Consider the following 25301-nt stretch of genomic DNA (forward strand, 5'->3'; position numbering starts at 1 on the left):
CCCTAACCCTAACCCTAACCCCCTAACCCTAACCCTAACCCTAACCCTAACCCCCTAACCCTAACCCCCTAACCCTAACCCTAACCCCCTAACCCTAACCCCCTAACCCTAACCCTAACCCCCTAACCCTAACCCTAACCCCCTAACCCTAACCCTAACCCCCTAACCCTAACCCCCTAACCCTAACCCTAACCACCTAACCCTTACCCTAACCGGAAACTGGAAACCAGAAACCGGAAACCGGAAACCGGAAACCGGAAACCGAAACCTAATCCAGAAACCAAAACCAAAACCGAAACCGAAACCTAATCCCGAAACCGAAACCTAATCCCGAAACCAAAACCACAACAAAAACCACAACCGAACTCTAATACCAAAACCACAACCGAAAGCACAACCAAAACCACAACCGAAACCGAAACCAAAACCGAAACCACAACAAAAACCCCAACCGAACCCTAATCCCAAAACCGAAACCAAAACCAAACCCTAATTTCCATAATTTCCATAATTCCCCTAATTCCCCTAATTCCCCTAATTCCCCTAATTTCCCTAACCCTAACCCGCTTGCGTTCAGCCTGGAGGCAGGCAGTACATCACGGCCTCTCCCAATTTGAAGAGACCCTTGTCCAGCAGGCTGAAGCAAAGAGGAAGTCACAAAGGAAGCAAAACCAGGAAGCTGGACAAGGGACAGATTGGATTTGTCTTCAGTGTGGAAGAGATTGCAACTCTCGAATTGGCCTCCTCAGCCACACTAGACGCTGTTCCAAGTCCTCCATACAGAGCACACTACCATAGTCTTTCGAGACTGAAGGATGCCTACACAACCCTCTTGGTGGCGCTGTGGGCTAAACCACAGAAGCCTATGTGCTGTAAGGTCTATAAATCTGCAGCTGTAAGGTCACATCCATGCGACGGAGTGAGCTCCCGTCGATTCTCCCAGCTCCTGCCAACCTAGCAGTTCGTAAGCATACAAATGCAAATAAATACGTAGGGACCACCTCGGTACGAAGGTAACAGCATTCCGTGTCTAAGTCGCACTGGCCATGTGGCCACGGAAGATTGTCTTTGGAGAAAACGCTGGCTCCGTGGCTTGAAAACAGGGATAAGCACCGCCTCTAAAGTTGAACACGACTGGACAAAAATTGTCAACGGGAACCTTTACCTTTAACCCTAACCCTAACCCTTAGGGTTAGGGTTAGGGTTGAAGGTAAAGGTTCCCGTTGACAATTTTTGTCCAGTCGTGTTCAACTTTAGGGTTACGGCACAGTAAGAGCAGGGGGAGGGGTGGAGCAGAGGGTGGGGCAGAGGAGAGGGTGGTGCAGGGGAGAGGGCGGAGTGGAAGAGAGGGCGGAGCGGAGCAGGGGGGAGGAGGGGCAGATTTTTGGGAGGCACAGACTTGCACCTGCTTCGCAGAGGGCACGGCGGAGCCGAGGGAGGGGCAGATTTTTGCGAGGTGTGGGTTCGCCCTTGCTTCGCCGAGGGCAGGGCGGAGGAGAAGGTGGGGCGGGGCGGAGCCGCTGGAGGGGCAGATTTTTTGGCGGCGCGGGCTCGCGCGCGCGCGCGCGCGCGCGAGCCCGCGCCGCCAAAAAATCTGCCCCTCCAGCGGCTCCGCCCCGCCCCACCTTCTCCTCCGCCCTGCCCTCGGCTCCGCCCTCCGCTCCGCCTCCCCTCCTGCTCCACCCCCCCTACTCTGGCCCCTCCCTACTCTGCCCCCTCAGCTCCACCCCCCCCTCCTGCTCCACCCCCCTACTCTGCCCCCTCCCTACTCTGCCCCCTCCCTACTCTGCCCCCCTCAGCTCCACCCCCTCCCTACTCCGCCCCCTCTGCTCCACCCCCCCTACTGTGCCCCCTCTGCTCCACCCCCCCTACTGTGCCCCCCTCCTACTCTGCCCCTCCCCTCTACTCTGCCCCTCCCTTCTACTCTGCCCCTCCTCCCACTCAGTTAGCTGCCATCCACCTCTACAGCACCTAACCTACAGCTCTCTCCTTATAACATTACTACAACCCGATTGCTATTTAAAACCCCCAATCCTGCAGCCTTCTAGGTCACAGTGGGCTCAAAAAATTCCATCGCGCCTTCTATTTCGGTCTGTTCACACTTCTTTTTCGTCTTCCACTCAATTGCCCACCCCAACTCTCTCCTCCAATTCTTATTTTTACACCAATCTTGAAAAACATTGCTAGAAACCCTCCACGATGCATTATGGGACCCTTTTACGCAGATCATGCATTTAAACCCTTCCAACCTCAACTCTTGCAGCTCACGTTCAGTTCAACAAAATGCAACTTCCTTGCTTTTTCTTACGCTTTCACTTTTAGCCCTTTTACACTCTTTTTGCCATCCCGACTCTCCCCTACCATTCTTGTCTTTACATAAACCTTTCAATCCTTTGTTACAAACCCTCCTCCATGCGTTCCACAAATGTGCTCGCCAAAACCACATTTCAAACGATTAAACCACACGAACAAAGCCGCACCGAATTTATTCACATCTCTCTCAACTCCAAAAATACACCTTGCGCTACTTTAACCCAAACCCTACTTTAAAAGCTCATTTCTCACCACGCTCCCACAATGCATTGCACACCCCTTACGCCGATTTTTTAAACATTGCTCTTCACATACACACTCCGGACCGCGCTTGGGATGGCGCTAATTAATACGAAACGAACCAGAACTGTAAACCCTAAGGAACACAAACCCACATCCTATTTATACCGATCGCTGTGACCTCAAACAATTCACCTTAAAGAGCTTTAAATACCTCGCTTCCAAATCACCGTCCCGTAATTCAGTGACAACTTCTTAGATTTTTTTTAAACATTTCTTTTCAAATAAGAATTCAAACGCACAATTACGACGGCACGAATAAGTAAACCCTAACGAACAAAAACCCACATGCAATTTACTCAAATCACTGCCGCCTACAAGATTTCAGTTTTCAGTCATTTAAATACCGCACCTCCGCAATGCCCTTTAACAATGCAACACGGACCCCTTTTCCTTTCAAAACCACAACTCAATCCCTTTTCCTTTCAAAACCTTTCAAATTTTCAAAAACCTTTCCCAGGAGATGTAAAACCCTCAAACGCTCCCCCTTCACTTGATTCGTAGAAACAGGGGCACCTCCCCAACGGAACCCTAGACACTCTTAAGCTCTTCTCTCTTTTGCTTAACCAACGAAAGAAACAAAAACCACCTCTGGCACGGCACAGTCCCTTCATTAGTACCTCGAAGGCTTCCCCGCGTAGAACTCAACCCCCCCCCAGCCCCCGCACGAGAACGACCCCGACTTGCTTTCGCATGGGAACCCGAAGTCGAAACACCCCTCAAGCGGCATTTACCTCTCCACAGCACCGCCTCCTCCCGGGTTTTTTTAAAGCCCATTGGTTGAATTCAATCCACTGCCCGATACGCCCCCCAATTAACTGGGCAGTCTCGTGACGTAGAGCCCCTCACCTCGCGCGTTTCGGATCAAAACTAAACGGGAGGGGTGGGGTTTGCTGGCTGGCCGCTGTGTCGTCAACCGGAGGAGACCGGCGGCGGCGGCGGCTGCGGCTGCTGCTGCTCTTGCTGCTTCTTCTTCGCTTGCTCCACAAGTTCGTTTCGGATTTCAGGTAGCCAAGCCTGACCAAGAAGGCCTTTTTCTTCAGATCAACGTTCAAAGTTTGTTGGGGGGGGGTGATAAATTGGGTGTTCAGCGGGGCGGGGGGGGGGGGTGTTTCCATCTGACGAGCCCCTAGAAAAGGTTTGATCCACCTTGGCAGCCTTTTCTACACAAAGTCAAGCCGTTTATTACCTTCCTTTTTAGTTGCCTGCGGTTGTTTGGAAATCTAGGCTCTCTCTGATAAAACTTATAGTCGGGGACCTGTGTTACTCTCCTGCAATTCCCCCCCCCCAGGAGGGTCTCATCTACTGTCTGCCAGCCCGACCCCATCAAATAGCCAAACAACCTCTTTTTAATGGATCTTGTGCTGTCCAGAGGTTTTGGCTCAATAATTTCAAGGACTTAATGGTTTCCTCTGTGTTGCACAGACTATTAAACTACAGCTTCGTTCAAAATATTTCCTCTTCCATGATGACAGGCTGCTACAATGACTCAACCGCAAAATGAAATGAACCTGCAACAAAATGAATATGTATTTCTGAATAAAAATAGTGCTGCCTAAAAATACTGTCCTCCTATTTTGGCTTCTCGGATGAAACATCAGGCACTGGTCAATCGTAGTTTTCTTCAACTGGGGTGTCCAAATCTACTAAATAAATCGGGAACTTGGAATTTCTAATTTGGCCATTCTAAGTGTGTGTTAAAAAAAACACCAGACAAAACAACGACTTATGCAACGTTGGCTTTATTTCAGGGAATCGAATGTTGCCTAAGGAATGTTCTTTCCCCCCAAAACCTCTTTCAGTGGGTGTGGCAAAAACAAAACAAAACAAAAAAAAGAAGACATTCCCAAACAGGAAAATAAAGCAGTGGGTTTCTCTCTTCTAGGCATGTACTTAATAAACAAAAACTGGCAGCCACCCCTGCCTGTGTCTTCTGGGTGGAAAAATTGTATGCAAGAAACAACGCCTAGGTTTCAAAGTGCATGATACCAATTTTCATCCAACAGCAGAATGTTAATTCAATGCTCTTGTTTAATTCAATGTTACTCCTCTCGGTGGGTATTTGAACCCAGGCTTGCTGATTTATTAACGCGCTCTCTCTACTACAGCAAACTGGGTATTTTTGTTAACAATAATCATGACAGGAATAACGATGTTCTACAAATTTATGGGTTAATGACTGATTTTAACTGTTAAATATTGTCTTTTAATGCTGTGAGTCCCCTTGGGTCCTGTTTTTAGCAGGAAGACAGGGTAGAAAAACGTCAAATGAATAAAATCTTCATCGTCATCTAAGTTGGAGGGCTGTTTGTCAGGTTCTATGGATGAAGCGGATTTGTAGGAAGCGATCCGGTGAGACTAAATATTTTACTTTGCTTTAACAGGAGCATCGGAGACATGAGGAGGAGGTGCTTGCAGCTTCATGGAGCCACTGAAAGTTCTTCTATGAACGTGTGGACGAGGAGCTTCCGTTTTCTCTATTAGTATTAGTGTTCTTATGCTTTATTTTCTTGTTCCCTGCCAAAAGAGAAAGAAACAAAATGCAAAGGAATGCTTTTCATGTTAATGTGCCTCTTATCATTAATACGGCAAGCTTAGTTTTTTCTTTATTGGATGACAGGATGAAGGCAATCCCTTTGTGGGCTTTTCTTCAAGGATGCTTTGGTGTCTCTTCCTATATAGAGGAAGGTGTAAGCATTCTATAGCTGTCTTTTCGGCAGGGGAGTTGGTGCACGAGATTTAATTCTGTATTTTTCTTTATAGGATGACGGGGTGAAGGAAATCCCTTCATAGATTTTCCTTCAGAGGCTATCCAAAACAGACAGGATACACTCTGCAAGTACTTACTAATCTTCACTTGGAGACAGTTGCTCATCATACATGAGAGTAGTCGTAAGACCACATAGGCGGGATATAAAATAAATAAATACACCCCTGCCTCTAGCCTTGAATCAGCGTTGCTTCTGAAAGAGCCCAGGAGTCTGGCCTTCCGTGGGGGTGGAGTGGGGGTTAATCATATACGGGCAGTGTATCATAAGGAGCCACTGTAGGCTCAAGAAGTACCCATTATTGTAGCTTAGTAATCAATCTAGAGTGACTAACACAGTGGTTCTTAACCTTTGTTACTCAGGTGTTTTTGAACTGCAACTCCCAGAAACCTCAGCCAGTAGACCTGATGGTGAAGGCTTCTGGGACTTGCAGTCCAAAAACATCCGAGTAACAAAGGTTAAGAACCAAGAGCAGAATGCTTAATTTAATGCTCTGTGATGTTTCTCAACGAGGATTCCGGCCCGGATTTCCTGATTTCTTAACGTACTCTCTCCACTACACAAAACTGGATGTTTTCGTTAGGAATAATCAGGATAGGAATAACGATGTTATACAAATTTTTGGGTTGATTGCTGATTTTGACTTATAAATATTGTCTTTTAATGCTGTGAGTCACCTTGGGTCCTGTTTTCAGCAGGAACACAGGGTAGAAAAACTTCAAATGGATAAAATCTACACGGTCGTCTTAGAACTCATAAGTTGGAGGGCTGTTTGTCGGGTTCTCTAGACGAAGCGGATTTGTAAGAAGCGATCCGGTGATACTAAATAGTTTACTTTCCCTTAGTAGGAGCGTCGGAGACGTCGAGAGGGAGGTGCTTGCGCCTTCGTAGAGCGGCCAAAACGTCTTCTATAAACGTGTGGAATAGGAGCTTCCGTTTTCTCTATTAGTATCGATAAAGGAACGTGTGCTGTGGTGGTTTCTTTTTCTTAATACCTGCCAGAAGAGAAAGAAACAAAATGTAAACTAATGCTTTTGATGTTAATGTGCTTCTTAACGTTAATGTGCCAGGATTAGTTTCTTCTTCTTTGTACGATGACGGGACGAAGGAAATCCCTTCGTGGGCTTTCCTTCAAGGATGCTTTCGTGTCTCTTCCTATATAGAGGAACGTGTAAGCAATCTATAGCTGTCTTTTTAGGATGTGGATTCTGTACAGGACATTTGATTCTGTATTATTCTTTATAGGCTATCTTCCTATGGAGATCCATAAACAGACGGGATCTGCTCTGCAACCGCTCAGGGATCTTCACATGGAGGCAATTGCTCATCGTACATCCCACGCCTCTGGCCTTGCGTCGGCGTTGCTTCTGAAGGAGACCAGCAGTCTAGCCTTCTGTGCAGGTGGAGTGGGGGTGGGAGTTAAGCCCATAGGGGTAGTTTATCATAAGGAGTGATTGTGGGCTCAAGAAGTACCCTTTATTGTAGCTTAATAATCAATCCAGATTGGGTAACAGGCTCCAACTGGTCTCGTCGATAGAAAGTGTCAAGATACTTCCGCAGGACTAAAACGTGGTGGCCGGATTGCGGACTGTGGTTCCTGATAGGGATCGCCTTGCCCTCGTGTTATGGCAGCTCCGCAGGCTGCCGATCGGTTTCTGGGCTCAATTTAAACAGCTGGTTTTGACCTATAAAGCCCTTTCTCTTCAGGCAACTCTTCCCGGAGTGTCTGCCTACCTAATTGTGGTTTTTAGGTGGATTTTCATGCATTATACCTATGACTGGATGTTTACTACTACTTGTGTTTTGCTTTATTCAGCGTGATTTTACTTTGTTCATTTATAATATTCACATACTGCTTTTACCTTTAATATAATATTTTGTTGATGGAAGGTGCCTCTCTGTATTCATTGGTCCTAACTTTAAATATGGCCTTTTAATGATGTAAACCACTGTTGGATAGTCCTTGTTTCTGCTTTTAACTATTGTCTTTCAACAATGTAAGAGGCCTCTTTAAGGAGAAAGGCGGGCTAAAAGTATTTTAGATAAAATGAATAAATAAATAATAGTGTCTTGGAAACCTGAATTTCAGGATATTTTTTCCCACCTCTGCCCCTGGCTGTCAACTTTGTGTGACATCCTCTCGGTAAATGGACGTGACCTTACTCTGTTGGCGTTGCCCTGCATCACAACCCGTTGCTGTCCAATTAGCGCTAGTTTGTTACAGTCGTTCAAATATTTTTTTTTTCTAACTTTGATTGAAGGAAAATGGAGAAAACTGCAGCTCCATATGGAACCTCCATCCTTATGAGAGCCTCGTGGTGGACTGGTTAAAATGCTGTACTGCAGCCAAAACTGCTCACGACCTGGGGTTCGATCCCAGGTAGCCGGCTCAAGGTTGGCTCAGACTTCTATCCTTCTGAGGTTGGTAGAATGAGTACCCAGCTTGCTGGGTGGGGGCAATGTGTAGCCTGCATAATTAACTTGTAAATCACCCTGAGAGTGCTTGAAGCACTATGGGGCGGTATAGAAGCAGCACACTTTCCTTTTCTTTTTTTGCTTTCTATTTTTCGCTTACTGTGCCTGGGTCTTTTTTAACAGCTTGGTACTCTTGATCCTCTTATGGAAAAACTGGTCCTCCCCGCCTCACCTCCAGCCATGGGAATTTCGGTGGGGAAAGCCTGAAGAATAGGGCTCCCCCTCCTTGGAAGTCATCCAGGAGTCCCCCAACAAATGCCTAAAGGGGAAACTTGTGATCTTAAAAGCAGCACAGGTTCTTGACTCCTGAAATGGACCTCAGTCCACAAGAACTAACTCTACCCTTTACAAGGACACAAAATCTTTGGTTTTGGCTGTGAAAAAACAAACCCGGTAACCTGACATGATGCTTTGCGAGCATCTTGCTCCTGGTACGCTGCATCTCTTCCCTGAAAGGAGAAGTGTTCTCCGTGCTGTCCTTGTCCAAGCAGGTGGAGACCTGTCTCTTCAGGCAGGCTTTTCCTCAATGAATAGTGTTCAGTGGGGTGGGGGGGTTATTTCCATCTGACGAGCCCCTAAAAAAGTTTGAGCCACTTTGGCAGCCTTTTCTACGCAAAGTCAAGTCGTTTATTACCTCTTTTTTTAGCCGCCTCCGGTAGGTTGGAAATCTTGACTCTCTCTGATAAAACCTCTCGTGGGGGACCTGTGTTACTCTACTGCAATCCAGTGGTTGCTCAGGAGGGTCTAATCTACTGTCTCCCCACCCGACCCCTATCAAATAGCCAAACAGCCCCCTTTTTAATGTATCTTGTGCTCTGCAGAGTTTTCGGCTCAGTAATTTGCAGGGGTTAATGTTTTCCTCTTCTTGCCTATGTGTTGCTGAGAGTGTTAAGCAGCGTCTTCGCTTCAAAGATTTCCTCTTGAATGATGACAGGCTGCTAAAATGACTCAACTGCAAAATGAAATGAACGTATTGTACAACAAACTGAATATGCATTGATGAATGAAAATAATGCTGCCTAAAAATACTGTCCTCCTATTTTGGCTTCTCGGATGAAACATCAGTCACTGGTCAATCTTAGTTTTCTTCAACTTGGGTTTCCAAATCTACTAAATAAATCGGGAACTTGGAATTTCTAATTTGGCCATTCTAAGTGTGCGTTAGCCTTGGATCAGCGTTGCTTCTGAAAGAGCCCAGGAGTCTGGCCTTCCGTGGGGGTGGGGTGGGGGTTAATCATATACGGGCAGTGTATCATAAGGAGCCACTGTAGGCTCAAGAAGTACCCATTATTGTAGCTTAGTAATCAGTCTAGATTGGCTAACACAGTGGTTCTTAACCTTTGTTACTCAGGTGTTTTTGAACTGCAACTCCCAGAAACCTCAGCCACCAGAGCTGATGGTGAAGGCTTCTGGGAGTTGCAGTCCAAAAACATCCGAGTAACAAAGGTTAAGAACCAGTGGGCTAACAGGCTCCATGTGGTCCCGTCGATGGAAAGTGTCACGACACTTCCGCAGGACTCAAACGCGGCGGTCGGATTGCGGACTATGGGTCGTCATACTGATCGCACCGCCCCTGTATTACGGCAGCTCCGCAGGCTGCCGATTGTTTCGGGGCTCAATTTAAACAGCTGGTTTTGACCTATAAAGCCCTTTCTCTTCAGGCAAATCTTCCCAGACTGTCTGGCTACCTAAGTGTGGTTTTTAGGTGGATTTTCATACATTATACCTATGACTGGATGTTTACTACTACTGGTGTTTTGCTTTATTCAGATTGATTTTAGTTTCTTTATTTATAATATTCATATATTGTTTTTACCTTTAATATAATGTTTGGTTGATGTAAGGTGCCTCTCTGTATTCATTGGTCCTAAATTCAAATATGGCCTTTTAATGATGTAAACCACTGTTGGATAGTCCTTGTTTCTGCTTTAACTATTGTCTTTTAACAATGTAAGTGGCCTCTTTAAGGAGAAAGGGGGGCTAAAAGTATTTTAGATAAAATGAATAAATAAATAATAGTGTCTTGGAAACCTGAGTTTCAGGATATTTTTTCCCACCTCTGCCCCTGGCTGTCAACTTTGTGCGACATCCTCTCGGTAAATGAACGTGACCTTACTCTGTTGGCGTTACCCTGCATCACCACCCGTTCCTGCCTATTTAGCGCTAGTTTGTCACAGACGTTCAAATATTATTTTTTTCTAACTTTGATTGAAGGAAAATGGAGAAAACTGCAGTTCCATATGGAACCTCCATCCTTATGAGAGCCACGTGGCGCACTGGTTGGAGCAAATGAACTATGAAACTCTGCGATCTCATGGACACAACGACACCTGCTTAAGAGGGGAAAAATACAGTTATTCCAAATGACAAGTACAAGCGCCTGTAAAAAGGGGGAGAAAACCAGGGGGCAGCGGGTGGAATTAAAAGCAGTAGAAATGAGCCACAACCCAAGGTGCCCTTGATGCTCGGAAGAAAAAGACGGCTCCCTCGCCTCTCCAGGGTGAAATAATAAAATCGCAACACAAACAAAAAGCCCAGAGTGGCCTTGGCTGCCAGAGGGGCATTATATAAATCAAATAAATATATAATTAAATAAGTAATTAAATTTAAATATATAAAAGAAGGAAGCATGAAGAACTTCAAGTCATTTAATGTGAGGGCGACAACTACCAGGATGAGTCCTGCCCTGCATTTCCCATGGGGTTTGGAGGCAAAAAGAGGGAGGGAGGGAGGGAGGGAGGGACCGAAATCCACCGAGACCCTTTTAATCCTTTCCTTCAGGGCCAGCCTCATGGGGAGGAGACCAACCGTAACTCTGCACATGCCCAGAGATTTGGTGGCTTTTCCCACCTTGGATCATATTCATCTCCTAAAGGACTACAAAGCCCATCATGGGGTGGGGGAGAAGGGTCCCAGCAGTCACCCCACCCTCCCCCACGGGCCTCCTTACCCAGCCGCCCTCCCCGGTCGGAGCGGGGCAGCGTCCAGCGCAGGCCGGGTCTGCCACCGACCTTGCAGCCGGAACAGCCTCTGGGTGCCGCAGGGGCAGGCCGGACAAATAATGGGGAGACACGGGGGGGAAGGAAAAGCGTGACGCACCGGCCTTTAGCGTCCCAGCGTCGCCATGGCAACGGGACAGGAAGGGGCGGGCCCAGAGGACCTGCTCTCCGAGTGCAAAGGGCTAGAAGGTCCCCATGGCGACTTGCAGGAAGAGGCGGGCCCTGAGGACCTGCCCTCTGATTTCCATTGGCTGGGAGCGGCTCCATGGCGACGCGACAGGAAGAGGCGGGACCAGAGGACCTGCCCTGTGAGTTCTGAAGGCTAGAACATCAGCATGAAAGGCCCTCTGAGTCCAAGCGTGCTAGACGGTGCCTCTACTCCCTTGGCCGGCCACTTCTTCGCTCCCTCTGCTGGCAGCCTCATGCCGGAGGACCCTAGCCATTTCAACCAGCCCCCCCCAGGCTTCCCGGCTGGGGGAATTAAAAGCGCGGCTCCTAAAGGGCTCCTGCTCGATGGGGGGGGGCATATCCTGAGAGGGACCTAGGAGGAGGAGGAGGAGGAGGAGGAGGTGGAGGAAGAAAAGGAAGGGCGCCTCGCTCTCCCAGGGACTGGGGAGGAGGAAACCTCCTCGTGTCTTTTTTTCCTGGTTCGTCTCCCAACGTTCAAGAGGACGACTGCAATTCAATGAACTTTCGGTGCTTGTCTATTTCACCTGCTTTTTATTAGTAACCCCCCTCCCCTTTTCTCCTTTATCAGCCACTTGTAAAGGTGGTTTTAGATATCTGTAATTTCTCATTTGAACTAAGCGTCCTTTCTTTAAATTAAAATATTTGTGTGCCTTAATAAGATTACTGCATGAAACGGTAATAAATAAATATAGTTATAAATGATTATTATTGTTGCAGTTATTTTTATTGTTCTTCTTCTTATTATTATTGCTTTTTGCCCTACTGTCCACGCTGTAACAGGTGGCAATTTATTTCTTTATTTCTTTATTCTATTTATACCCCGCCTATCTGGTCATTTCGACCACTCTAGGCGGCTGTTTAATTGGTACACTGTTTAATCGGAAAGCTACCAGATGTCTGCGCCTGGATCTTCTTTACCGTTGTCCACGCCCCGTAGCTGTGGGTCTTTATGATGGCAATTTTAATTGTATTTTAATCGTATTTGAATTGTATTTTAATCATTTTATATTTTATTGTATTGAATTTTAATTGTTGTAAGCCGCCCAGAGACCTTTGGGTAGAGTGGGAGGCATATAAATTAAATAAATAAATAAATAAATAAATAAAATAAGAGAAGAAACTCATGGTCCCAAAGCCGTTTCCTGAAGTCTAAAAAGTAACACTCGCGCTCACACAAAAGAGAATGCAGGTGGGGGGGGATGAGAATTTTCAGGTTTTATTGGCAACCCTTTTGCATATTCACCATTACCCATTACCCATGCAAGTTCAGATGTAAAACCGGCCGGCGATGAACGTACTTTAAAGAAGACACTTTACTAGGATATTAAGAAACAGATGATTCCAATCCCCCTCCCCACCCTGCCTTGGTGGGCCCTTTCACTGTATTTTTTGAGATTTAGAGAAGGGAGTGGGATCCTATAGTGCCACGACCGAGAGCGTAAGGGGGTCTGCGTCTCTTACAGATGGGCTGAGACTCATGGGAAGAATGCAGGGAAACGTGGGTGCGTTTGTTTTAAAGAACCCTAATAATGGATGACAGACTCCTCTGAAGCACTGCCGCCTGAGCTCTTCGAATAAATACAGCAAAGGCAGAAAGCTGTCTGCTGGCAGCCCGAACAGGGAAAAAGAAAAGGCCTCCTCTGCCTGGCAGATCACGGCGTAGGGCGAGAGGGTCCTCCAACCTTCCTTCGGCCCTGCTCCCCCCCCCCGTGCGCGCTGGAGGAGACAAGAACAATAAAAGCCAGAAGAAGAGTAATAATAAAATAATAACTTACATGAAACACAAAGAAGACGGTCACGGCACTCAGCCCCGAACTGCGCTTTCTCTCGTCCTTGGCGGGAAAGAAGGGGAGATGGAAGTCCTCAGGAATCTCCACCTCGGGACTCGAACCCGAGCTGGGAGGGAGACTGGAGACAGCTCGCCATGTCCTGCAGGCGTAAAGGGCCGAGAGACATACGCACCTGTACACACATCTGCCTTAATCCTTTTTTGTTTTGGACCGGCCATCCTAACGGCAAGTTTGAAAACTGCAACTCTGTGCATGCCCAGGGGCGTCAAAATTACCCAGAGCGTTTTTTTAAATGGTTATTTCACACCTTTCTTCTCTGTTAACAACTACAAGGGCCGTCACGGGGCAGAGGGGCTCGTGACAGACCCGCATGGTATGCCTACCATCCCGCCGGCCCCCTGCACACTTACCCGCCGACCTTTCTGGATCCGGTCGTTCCTCGAGGTTGCAGGGTGGCGCAAACGAACGATGAAGCTCTGCATCCGCGTGAACGAGCTCACTGAAAGAACGACACCTGGTTCGGAAGGGAAAATCCAGTTATTCCAAATGACAAGTACAAGCGGCTGTGAAAAGGGGGAGAAAAGCGGGACCAGGGGGTGGAATTAAAAGCAGTAGAAATCAGCCACAAACCCAGGTCCCCTTGATGGTGGGAAGAAAAAGACAGCTCCCTCTCCTCTCCAGGGTGGAATAATAAAATCACAACGCAAATAAACTGGCCAGAGAGGCCTTCGCTGACAGATGGGCGCCATATAAATCACATAAATCAATAAGCAAATAAATAAATAAATAACACACGCACGCACACACACACACACAAACACACGTAAATACAGACATGCATGCACGCATACTTACATGCATACATAAAAAATAAATAAAAGAAACAACCATGAAGAACTTCAAATAATTTAATGCAGTGAAAAGTGAGGGAGACGACTGCAAGGCCGCAACGCAATCGCAACGCAAACAAACGGGCCAGAGAGGCCTTGGCTGCCAGATGGGTGCTATATAAATCGCAGAACAAACAAACAAACAAACAAGCACATGCATCAATAAATACATGCGTGCATACTTACATACATAAAAAATAAATAAAAGAAACAACCATGAAACACTTCAAATATTTTAATGCAGTGAAAAGTGAGGGAGACGAGTACAAGGCCGAGTCCCGCCCTGAATTTCCTATGGGGTTTGGAGGCAGAGGGAGGGAGCGAAATCCACCCAGACCCCCTTTAATCCTTTCCTTAAGGGCCAGCCTCGTGGGGAGGAGACCAACTGTAACTCTGCCCATGCCCCAAAACTTGAAAAATCCCGAAGACCGCCTTTCCCACCTTGGATCAGATTCATCTCCTGAAGGACTACAAAGCCCATCATGGGGTGGGGGAGAAGGGTCCCAGCAGTCACCCCACCCTCCCCCACGGGCCTCCTTACCCAGCCGCCGTCCCCGGTCGGAGCGGGGCAGCGTCCAGCGCAGGCCGGGTCTGCCACCGGCCTTGCAGCCGGAACAGCCTCTGGGTGCCGCAGGGGCAGGCCGGACAAATAATGGGGAGACACGGTGGGGAAGGAAAAGCGTGACGCACCGGCCTTTAGCGTCCCAGCGTCGCCATGGCAACGGGACAGGAAGGGGCGGGCCCTGAGGACCTGCTCTCCGAGTGCAAAGGGCTAGAAGGTCCCCATGGCGACTTGCAGGAAGAGGCGGGCCCTGAGGACCTGCCCTCTGATTTCCATTGGCTGGGATCGGCTCCATGGCGACAAGACAGGAAGAGGCGGGCCCGGAGGACCTGCCCTCTGATTTCAGAAGGCTAGAACGGCTCTGGGGCAACTGCCAGGAAGAGGCGGGACCAGAGGACCTGCCCTGTGAGTTCTGAAGGCTAGAACGTCAGCATGAAAGGCCCTCTGAGTCCAAGCGTGCTAGACGGTGCCTCTACTCCCTTGGCCGGCCACTTCTCGGCTCCCTCTGCTGGCAGCCTCATGCCGGAGGACCCTAGCCATTTCAACCCCCCCCCCCCAGGCTTCCCGGCTGGGGGAATTAAAAGTGCGGCTCCTAAACGGCTCCTGCTCCATGGGGGGGGGGCATATCTTGAGAGGGACCTAGGAGGAGGAGGAGGAGGTGGAGGTGGAGGAAGAAAAGGAAGGGCGCCTCGCTCTCCCAGGGACTGGGGAGGAGGAAACCTCCTCCTGTCTTTTTTTCCTGGTTCGTCTCCCAACGTTCAAGAGGACGACTGCAATTCAATGAACTTTCGGTGCTTGTCTATTTCACCTGCTTTTTATTAGTAACCCCCCCTCCCCTTTTCTCCTTTATCAGCCACTTGTAAAGGTGGTTTTAGATATCTGTAATTTCTCATTTGAACTGAGCGTCCTTTCTTTAAATTAAAATATTTGTGTGCCTTAATAAGATTACTGCATGAAACGGTAATAAATAAATATAGTTATAAATGATTATTATTGTTGCAGTTATTGTTATTGTTCTTCTTCTTATTATTATTGCTTTTTGCCCTACTGTCCACGCTGTAACAGGTGGCAATTTATTTCTTTATTTCTTTATTCTATTTGTACCCCGCCTATCGGGTCATTTCGACCACTCTAGGCGGCTGTTTAATTGGTACACTGTTTAATCGGAAAGCTACCAGATGTCTGCGCCTGGATCAGAGGCAGGTAAATTTGATTTTAATTGAATTAATTAAAATCACAGGGTGAATCACTGCAAACCAGATTGACTCAAATTACTGGAGACCTGCACTGCCCAAAAGTACTACAGGTTTTTATTTCCTAGGTCAAAATTAGGTCTTTGAAATATTGCACATATTAAGTGAAAATTTACCAGACCTCCATGTTTTTGAAAATATATTTTCAAATAATAATAAAAGGCATAGCTCTCAGAGGTTTGATTATATGTGATTTTTTCTTTCTTTTAAAGTCAGTGATTTTCACCTCTTGGTGATGCAGCAGAAAGGCCAGTGAATTATGTCCTGGATGCAACCTGACAGCACATAAAAATAACTGCACTCTTGCCTCCTGTGATCTTGGTATGCATTTCTCAGAGTAGATGTTTATTAAAATCTTCTCGCCTAGGTGGATTCTTCTTCCAATAGTTGACACTTCTAGCTGAAACCAATAGCAAGTCACCAACAACTTTTAGAAGGCTCAACTAACCAAACCCTGACTGAATATGGGGGCCTTCTCTCAGTGCAACTTACTAGGGGATTTCAGACCCTAGTGCGTTACTGTGTCTACATTCAGAGGGAGAGGGAAGGCCTTGATTTTTGTACACAAATTTTCAGACAGGGATTAGGTGGGCTTGCCTCTTCCAAACACTCAGCTGAAAGCTATCGGGTGGTTTTTAACAGAGTTTCCAAAAACTTCATACATTTTATCATAACCTCGTAGGGCAAATTTGAAAAATGTGTATAACACATTTGAAATAAAAATTGTCGTATTTTATATGAGTAAAAGAAGCATGCTAATGATAAAAGAAAAAAAAAGAAGAGAGGCCAAATGACGCCTGCAGGAAAGCCCGTGAGGGCATTTCCTTCTCCCTGTCATCCTTTAAAGAAAAATACACAATCAAATCTCCTGCACCGACTCTCTTGCCTAAAAGACAGTTATAGAATGCCTACACCTTTCTCTCCATAGGGAGAGAGGCCAAATAACCCCAATAGCTGCCAATAGTTATGGCAGGAGTTTTCACTCAGGGTTTTTCTTTGTAGCCTGACAGGGAGAAGGAAAGCGAGCCTGAAAGGGGCTGCCGAGGGGTGGTAGATATTGTTGTATTTATATATTTATACTATTCCAGTGAAACAAACAGCAACTAATATTGTTTAAATTAACTAATATTAAAAACATTTCCTTTTAAAATGTAATCTATAAAAGAAGAAAGCCTTTGCATGCTAGGATAGACTTGGGGGTAAAATATAAGGGCACATTTGTGTGTGGCATAGAAAAGCGCATATAAAAGAGACTGAATTCAGTGTGAGTTTAAAAAGAAGAAAGGAAATTTTATTTCATTTCTCCAGTCTTTACATAACAAGAACCTGAAATGCTTCTCAACACAAGTTAAAAATAGTAAGGGTCCACAAGAAATAACAAATCATGCACTCTCTGCGCCACTTTTCTTCACCACAAGCTCATATTTAAGACATCGATACAAAGTTTTGCATAGGATCCAGTACAACAGAACTTTGATAAATAGACCTTTAATATACAAAACAGTCAAACACAGTATGTAATATTCCAGGGAAACTCAAGTAGCTCTATGGAGATGATATACAGGAACACTGCTTTATCATTGTACTATACATTTATATGTCTGAGGGAGAGGGAGAGAGATTCTTCACAGTAAGAAATTTCTAGCAATGTAAGATAATCAGAGCTCTATTTGGAAAAGGGAAGGTGGAAGATAAGCAACAAGACAAAGAATGCCTTTCAAATGACACATTAGTAAAAAATTTGAAAGCAGAAAAAAGGATAATGGGTTTTTTGGTGGGCATATCTAGTTTCAATCCTGGATAATTAAATAAATGTAAATATCAGTAAATCCTTTCGCAGCATAAAGTTAACCCCTAGAAAGATATCCCTTTTGTTCTGTTCTTTCAAACCTTGAAAATAAAAGACACACACACACACCCAATCATAGAGGACACAACACGAATTCCCAGTTTAACCCTAGAATGGATATGATGTTCCCAATTTTTGCATGCATCTTGGAAGGCTTGAGTCACAGTATAGTCATCACTTGACACTTTGCACAGGAGATTAATACAGACCTGCTGTGAGACAGAAGGCACGCGAGAGAGGGATGCCCCACTCGCTGGAGAGCCCCCCCACACACACACAGCGAGGATCAGGAGGAGGTGAGTCCCCAGCCGGCGCCAGGACTCTGCGGCAGAAGCTCAGCAAGGGATGGAAATAGAGGAGTGGACTGGGAACTCGCAGGTCCAGGAGGGAAAGGCAGGAAAAGAGAGGAAGGAGGAGGTGGAATTTGAGGCAGGAACAGGGGAGGTAAAAAGGAAGGAGAGTCCGTTCCACCAGTGCCAGGCTGGGAATGTGTGTGGATGGAGGACCCCTGGACAGGATGATGGGAGAGGATGAGAGTGCCTAAAGATGAGGTGGATTATAGAAGAAGAAGGGAGATTCCCCCAAGACCCTCTTCTTGGGGAGAAGCCAAGGCGAGAGAGTGGAGGAGGAGGAGGAGGTTGAGAGAAAAGAAGGAAAGAGTAGAGAGAGAAAGGAGAGAGAGGCCAGAAGGGAGATGAGGAAGAGGAATTACAGGGAGGACCCTGGGGGGATCGAGACCCCCCGAGGGATGAACCCTGTGGAATCTCGAACGGGAGGACATGACTGTGCCCTTGCTGGAAGGTTTGACGGAGCAGACCGTGAGAGAGACTGGGTCCCTGCTGATTGACCGGGACCCGGGAACAATAGTGATGGCAACCCATTCGCACCTGACAGCGCAACAACATTTGAAACAGAGCCCTAGGAGGCTCAACAGATCTCCAATTCCATACTTGCTGGTTACAGCGCATTAAAAGATTGCATCCAGAAAGAACTATCAAGGCTTCCTGGGAACAGTACAAAGTCTATTTGCCCCTGCTCAGGGAGAGGAGGAGGAGGAGGAAGTCCTCAGCCTGGTACCCTCAGAACGAGATGATGCTCTTGTCCTCCCAGCCAGCATTTTGTGCTGGACAAGGAGGAGGGAACTTGCAGTCCAACATATGTAGAACTGAAGCCCATGTAGGGCACAGAACCTAATCTCAATCTCTCTCTCTCTCTTTCTCTCTCTCTCTCTCTCTCTCTCACACACACACACACACAGAGAGAGAGAGAGAGAGAGAGAGAGAGAGAGAGAGATCAAAACCTGTTGAGGTTCACTACATGCAGAAGGGCAACCATGCAAGTGTTTACATCCACCATTCGCCCAGCTATGCAGTCAGTTGCACATTTGGGGCACAGCGAGATGTTGAAGACACTGACAGTTGAACAACTAGGTAGGTAGGCAGGTAGGTAGTGGGTGGGTGGGTGGGTGGGTGGGTGGGTAGGTAGGTAGGAAGGAAGGAAGGAAGGAAGGAAGGAAGGAAGGAAGGAAGGAAGGAAGGAAGGAAGGAAGGGACAAACAAACACACGCACACAAACAAGCACAGGGCTAACATAGTTGGATTTTCTGAATGGCTGCAATAGTTGGCACATATAGTATAATCTTCTGAGAGTGGTTATCTGACAAACACTCCAGTTGACCCCCCCCCGAACTTTCACATCTGCTAATAATGTTTTATTGCAAATGGCTGTGGGAAGTGGCAGCACACCCTTCCTTTCTTGCACCAACAAGAAAGGTTCCAAGAAAAACACACACACACACACACACACACACAAAAGAGTGAAATGTGACACAGATATGCATTAACTAAAAGGTATGCCGTTGAGCGCTCCAGGATCTTTTTGGAAAGTGGATCCATAAGAGGGCTTGAAAGCAACAACGGTCACCTATCCGGGCAACTCTCGGCAGCTGTTCTCCCCCTCTGCTCTGAAGCAAGCAGGTGGGCAACAGAGAGTGCCAAGCCAAAAGACATCATGGCTCCCTGCGTTTAAACACTCTGGGAAATTAGGTTTTACATACAAAGGACGTATTTTTTGACATGTAGTCCAAAACATACTGATACCCCTCACCGCCCCACTTTTGCACCAGCTTCTTCACCTAGACAGAAAGCTCTGTCTTTAGAATGGCTGGGTTTTCAAACAATAATACTAATGAAGGAAGCATTGCCCTTTTCCCTCTGCTACAATTCCGTTCTTTTATGTTTCTGCTTCGCAGACATTTGCTGCTAAATATGTTCTGCAACAGTACCTGGAAGGCAGGAGAGAAGGGTGAGGCCCATCCAAGGATGAGCTTTTCCCTTTTAGAAATAGGCTGTACTTTCCCATCCCTGCTTGCACTGCTCTACATGCAGATGTTCTTGAAGAAAATTATTTAGTCAGTCAGCTTACGCAAAAAAAGATATACGGGAGGAAGCTGTAGAGAGGAGTAGGCAGCTTAGATTGCCAAGATCCTGCATCTACGGGCGACACTGTGCTACTCTACACACTTGGATGACAATCATGCAGGTTTATCACAGTGTCTGTTGGTTTTGCTCTTTTTTTTCTTTTTCAGTCCACCTGAAGCTTCACATCATCTCAGAGATGGGAGGATGCACATTTTCACTTCACTGGCTTCTGTTCTCTCTTCATCCTTCTCTTTCTTTCTTTCTTTCTTTCTTTCTTTCTCTCTCTCTCTCTCTCTCTCTCATCCCACGTTGCAGCAGGCAGGTGTTAATTCTACTCCGAGGCCATTTGTTCAATGTGGTCACTCAGGAGCTTGTACTGCTCTGTAAACATAGAACCAACTCGAGGAATTGATCTTTTAGGAGACACAGTGAGTATTAGAAATAAAAAAAAACTCTGTTTACTGGCACTACATTCTATCCATTTACAGAAGGAGGCTACAGTCCATGAAAGCTAATGTGGAATAAAACTCTTCCCAGAGAAATGGTCTTACCTTCATCTAGGTTGCCAATCACTGCCTGCTTCTTCAAGAAGTCATTACAAAGCTTCTTGTTCAACCCAAAAGCCAGCATGTTATGAGTGAAAGTGCTGCAGCAGAAAGAAGAAACGGGCCTACTTAAGAACACTGATTGATGGGCTTGCTTCAGCTGCAGAAGGTCCTGGATTCAATCTCTGGCATTTAGATCAAAAAGATTTCCATTAGCAAGTGGTTGGGAAATCATCTCTGACACCCTGGCAAGCGACTACCCATCGAAAGAGATGTTGGCGCTGCCAGACGGGGGGTCTGGGCGTTGGCACCACTGAATGTGTTCCCTAGGGTTGAGAGAGCCACAGCCCAACACATATGGACATTCAGGGTGTCACGACAGGAGGGCAAAATTTTAGTAATAATTTGTTATTCTTATCTATTGGAAGAAATGGGATTGGTGTCTGCAGAGATTTTCTGTCACCCGCGTCAAAATAAGTTGGCTCCCACTGGTCAGCACACATCTTAAGCCAGGTTAGGGGCTGAGAGAGGTGGACTGCCCTTCACTACTTTATCCCAGGTCAGTTTCTTCCACACTTACCCCAGCTGCCCGAAGGTGATATTCTCATTAAACCGCAGGCTATCATCTCTTTCCTCTTGGGTCATGTGGCACCATTTCTCCCTGCAAACATATCAACAGACCTTGTAACCAACACACAGAGTCATGTTTAGCCAACATCCATCAACACGGGGCAACTTATGGGAGCACAGGATGTACACGCCACTGATTTGCCTCACTTCTAAAGCAGGACATCAACCAGGATTTAGTAAGTAAAGAGGCAGACTAACTGGTACAGTCTGTAGACTAGCCTGTTGCTAGCTTCACACCTTGTATATTTTACAACTAAAACTAGGACAAAAGCAGTTGTTTAAAAATACACATCTCTATTTCCTTTAGATGCTTGCATTTTTCACCTTCTCTTCTCTTTTAAAAGGGAAAAATCTCCAAATGGATACCTTTGTGGTTGTTCTCTCTTACTTGTCATCATTGTAAGTCTATCCATAACCCCTGAATTGCCATTTCAGGGATCAAAAAGAGGGAAAGACAACCCCATTAGTGAAGGGTGAAAAGAGGGAAAGAACAGGTGCAAAACGGAATATCTCATTAAAGGCTCTTCATAAGTTGGCATATCCCTAATAACCTGATGAATGCTCTGCCAACTCCCCTTACACAGATAGAGGAACCAAGGTTTTGACAGAAAGCAGAAGCCAAGGAATAAGCCTGTAGCCAGCACTGGATTCAAACCAGGTTACTAAGTCTGGCTGCAGCAGCTCTTAAAAGCAACCAAGAGTCTTATCGCACTTCAAGGACTCATCAGTTTTATTTGGCATTAAGTATTTGTGAAGTGCTGCCAAACTGTCTCAAAGGGATGGCTGCATGATGCAGGCACTGCAAATATCTGAGGCGCCATCTGAAAAGTTTATGCCAAATAAATCTCATGAGCCTTTCAGGGGCTACAAGACTCTTCACTGCTTCCAATCACTCTTCAGTTCTTGGCAATATATTGGTTAAAAATAGCAGGCTTGGAGGTTGGAAGAACTCCCTCCTTTGAATACAACTGACAGAATCCTCAGCCAGTGCAGCAGCGGCCATTCTGGCGAGGGAATTCTGGACACGGTCACCCAGAAAGCAGCATTTCCAAGCCCTCAGTTCACAAAGCACTGGAGAAGTACTACGAATCTGAGTTGCCCAACCTCCAAGGAGTCAAAAGTTAGACTAGCTGTTAAACCCCTGTTATGGTCCTACACTTCACCAGTTCCAGTAGAAGGGAGATCCCACAGGCCAACTCAGCATCAGAAAAAAAAACCTCGTAACTGGAAAGGAACATATATGACCCTTCTTTGTGTCCTTACCGTCTTCTTACCATTTAAAATCCCCTACTACTTTTTTCTACAGAAGAGGCTGGAAAGATCCTGCTCTCTGCTGTATAAACAGCCTTTCAATAATCAGAATTCCACTGTTCTTATTGGTACTTTACTGATGCTCAGTAATGAGTCCTCTAATGAGTCAGGGACGCTCATTATAACTAGCCTAGCTGTCTGTTTAAACCTATGCTAATACTTTTGATACATATCTTCTGTGGGAGTTTCAGAGACCGGCATGTTACACAGCTATAGATCACCCCTTCTAGCTGGCCACTCATAATTCTTGGAAAGAGAAATCAAGAGCATGCATGCTTCTAGATTCTCACCAAAATACCAACTTAGCCCCATGTGCAAATGTCTGTCAAGAATCATGGTGGCTCAGAGCTGAGCAACAATGGGTAGAACAGTCCCTTCTGGGCTATAGCGTTTGAGACTATTTCTTCTCTGGGGAGAAAGAACTGTGGCATTTCTTGACAAGTAATTAAATACATTTGCACATATAGAAAACTTCCTCTTCAGAGGAAGGCTAGGTCAATATCCCCTCAGATGTATTAGCTTTCTAAATGCAGAAATTCTTTATAACTACAAAAACATTAGCAAGAAGCTGTCCGTCACTACAGGTGGGACAAAACTCAAGGTGGGTCACTTATAGGATGCTTTTTGCTTTGAACAAGAGTCTGGTAAAGCTTGCAGACATCAAAAGAGGCAACAGAAAAATGAGGGAGGATGTGAAATTATACAAAGAAGGGAATAAATGGAGGAGGCACAACTGGAGGAAACAAAAAGTTGGAGCAGAAATTGTAAAGTGTGGCCTTGTGCACAGAAGATGACAACAGACTGAATAGGAGCAGACTGGAGGGAGAAGGATTTCTGAGCAGGAAATTCAAGCCTGTAACCCTGAACTGTTCTTCATGGGAAACAGGAACTTGTGAACATGAAGTTTAAGGTAAGAGAAAGATCTCAGAATGGTGATCACACTGCCTGAGTCTGAAAATGTCCAGAAAGCCAAAGGTTAATTGATTTAGCTGGCCAAGGATTGATGGGTTCAAGGAGTACCCAGCTGGTCCACTCTGCTAATAAATGCCAATTGAATCCCTCAAATGCTCACCTTCTCTGCACTTTGCCTGATTTGATGGGAACTGGGTTATTGCTGGACAGAGGCCCAATGCTGGCCTGCCATCCCTCAGGCAGTCAGCCAAGTTTGGTACTCAAATCTCTCTGGAAGTTTATCAGTGCAAATATCTGCCATTTTGGAGCGGCTGCTCCTGAGGTGCCTTCAGCTTCCCACCTTCATGTTCCGACAATAAGACATTCACTGACCTAGCATAAAAAGGAGGGGAGATATGCATACTGGTGATAAGCAAGGCAGGGGCGAGGTGGGGAGGGGAGACTGGACACATAAAGCAGGCATTATAAGTGAATGCAAACAGAAGGAAGAGAACGCCAAGCAACAGAGGCAGCAGCATCTTGAGAGAAGAATTAAAAGCAAAAGGAAACAAAGAAAAGGAGGTCAGACATCTGTACTTAGAACTCATTCATGACTGAAAGGAGCCTGGATCAAACAACAACAACAACAAAAACCAGCCACAGGGACTGACATGGAAAATGGTTGTTTAGGAGGTCTTCAACCTCACAGGTTTACTCCATGATAGGGAGAATAAACATAAAACCACTGAAATCTGCATAATAAATGAGCTGCTAGGAAGGGGGCTTCAGTGTTCCCAGAGTAGAGAGGTGGAACCTTGTTTCTTTGCTTGTTTGTTTTGGGAGGAGGTGGGGTGACTTGTAGCCCTGGAGCCTGGCGTCTGAGCCCTTGGAAAGGCCCTCTGAGGTTCCCTATGTGACTAGGGCTTCTCCCTCTAGCACCATGGCTTGGCGGCTTGGTTCTTTCCCCATTGGTATGGGGTTCTCTCCATTCTAAAAAGTTTAAGTTAAAAGGTTTCTCCTAAATCTCCATGACGGCAGTAATAACTTCTAACTAAAATATGTTTGCATTCTGGATTCCTCCTTTTGGCTTTGGCTTTGGTTTTGACCAACACTCCAGGGTGAAAAAGACAGTCCTTGTTTTAAGAGACTTGGAAAGCGATTTGAGACAGTTCCCTTCTCAGAGTTTAGCACTGATATTCATTTTGTCTGGTCCAGCAAGTTGTGCAGGTTTTGAAAAAAAGATGCAAACGCCTGCAAAGTACACCTACCAAAGGGAACAGTGAAATTAGCAAAAATCCAGCCTTAAAAATACGTATTTTAACCAAACAACAATACATTATCCACTCTTGAGTCCAACAATACAAAGGAGGACACACTATATGAACAATATTTGCCAAACTGGTTTTCACTATAACTGTACTTCAAGCCAAGAATCTTCAGGTGCACTTTTCAACTCCTTGATGAAAGAAAAAATAATCTACTGCCATTTCCAGTTTTTAGTTTATGCGGCTTTAGTTGTCAAGAGCTCAGGTTTCCAGTTTTAAATTGTTCCTGTCCTCCAAGGGAATTTTTTGCACTCCACCAAATACTGTGCAACCTCAGTGGCCACTTTCTAGACCCAAAGTGAGCGGACAGGTAACTGTTTAGAAAGAAGGGAAGAAGTAAATGTGGACAGACACACCTCGTTTCCTCTTCCTCTCCAGCATTCCCTCTGGAGTGGCAGCAGAAAGGGCCAACAGAAGGATACATGTTATAACCATGCAAAAAGTATGGATGTAGAGAAAGAAAGGGTGGAAGAATTGACCAATTTAACAGAACAGAACAGAGAAAAAGAGAGATTATAGACACAGACAAAAAGAGAAAGAGATATTAATCGTTGGGGTTAATTTGTTTCACCCTCCGCTTCCCCACAAAGCAATGCAAGAAGTGGTCCTTCCGGGGCTCTAAGATTCCTGCCCGTCAGTCTCTTGTTTGATCATGCTATCAAACCAAATTGCTGTGTTTTCCCCTTAAACCTTCTTTATAGCATTTTAAAAGACTGGTGCTTCCACCAGTGACCCTGACTGCCCGCCAATCAAATCAATGGAAGGGACACAGGCCTGATCGACAGTGGAGG

At 46.0% G+C, this 25301-nt stretch overlaps 1 protein-coding gene and 2 long non-coding RNA genes across 11 annotated transcripts in view; 1 reads left to right on the forward strand and 2 right to left on the reverse strand.

Annotated features, from left to right (window-relative positions):
• The first annotated feature begins 2225 nt into the window (after window positions 1-2225).
• On the forward strand, window positions 2226-9886 carry LOC144584379 (uncharacterized). Of its 3 annotated transcripts, none has more exons than XR_013538582.1 (3): window positions 3426-3620; window positions 4998-6782; window positions 7643-9886. It is a non-coding gene; the product is annotated as an uncharacterized LOC144584379 (long non-coding RNA). The 3 variants fall into 3 exon arrangements; XR_013538583.1 differs by lacking the exon at window positions 7643-9886 and having other exon boundaries at window positions 4998-6401; window positions 6627-7458; XR_013538581.1 differs by lacking the exon at window positions 7643-9886 and having other exon boundaries at window positions 2226-3620; window positions 4998-7458.
• Window positions 4340-14440, reverse strand: LOC140701834 (uncharacterized). 2 transcript variants are annotated; one of them, XR_013538585.1, is made up of 5 exons: window positions 14266-14440; window positions 13245-13348; window positions 12820-12973; window positions 6059-6376; window positions 4340-5130 (listed from the first exon to the last, which is right to left on the reverse strand). It is a non-coding gene; the product is annotated as an uncharacterized LOC140701834 (long non-coding RNA). The 2 variants fall into 2 exon arrangements; XR_013538584.1 differs by lacking the exon at window positions 6059-6376 and having other exon boundaries at window positions 14266-14426.
• Window positions 14441-16804: 2364 nt separating this feature from the next.
• The window catches only part of KIAA0513 (KIAA0513 ortholog), a 31749-nt gene continuing 23252 nt past the window's right edge, over window positions 16805-25301 (reverse strand). For 3 of the 6 annotated variants that reach the window (XM_078380416.1, XM_078380417.1, XM_078380414.1), the window contains 4 exons: window positions 24867-24896; window positions 20934-21014; window positions 20360-20454; window positions 16805-20189 (listed from right to left, as the gene is read on the reverse strand). In XM_078380416.1, the coding sequence (XP_078236542.1) occupies window positions 20140-20189; window positions 20360-20454; window positions 20934-21014; window positions 24867-24896 (256 nt within the window). In that variant the 3' untranslated portion in view covers window positions 16805-20139. Of the gene's footprint in view, window positions 20190-20359; window positions 20455-20933; window positions 21015-23366; window positions 23579-24866; window positions 24897-25301 lie in introns of all 6 variants that reach the window. The other 3 variants (XR_013538586.1, XR_013538587.1, XM_078380415.1) reach the window with 3 other exon arrangements.

The sequence above is a fragment of the Pogona vitticeps genome, chromosome 10 (assembly GCF_051106095.1).
Source record: "Pogona vitticeps strain Pit_001003342236 chromosome 10, PviZW2.1, whole genome shotgun sequence".
Lineage (NCBI taxonomy): Eukaryota > Metazoa > Chordata > Lepidosauria > Squamata > Agamidae > Pogona > Pogona vitticeps.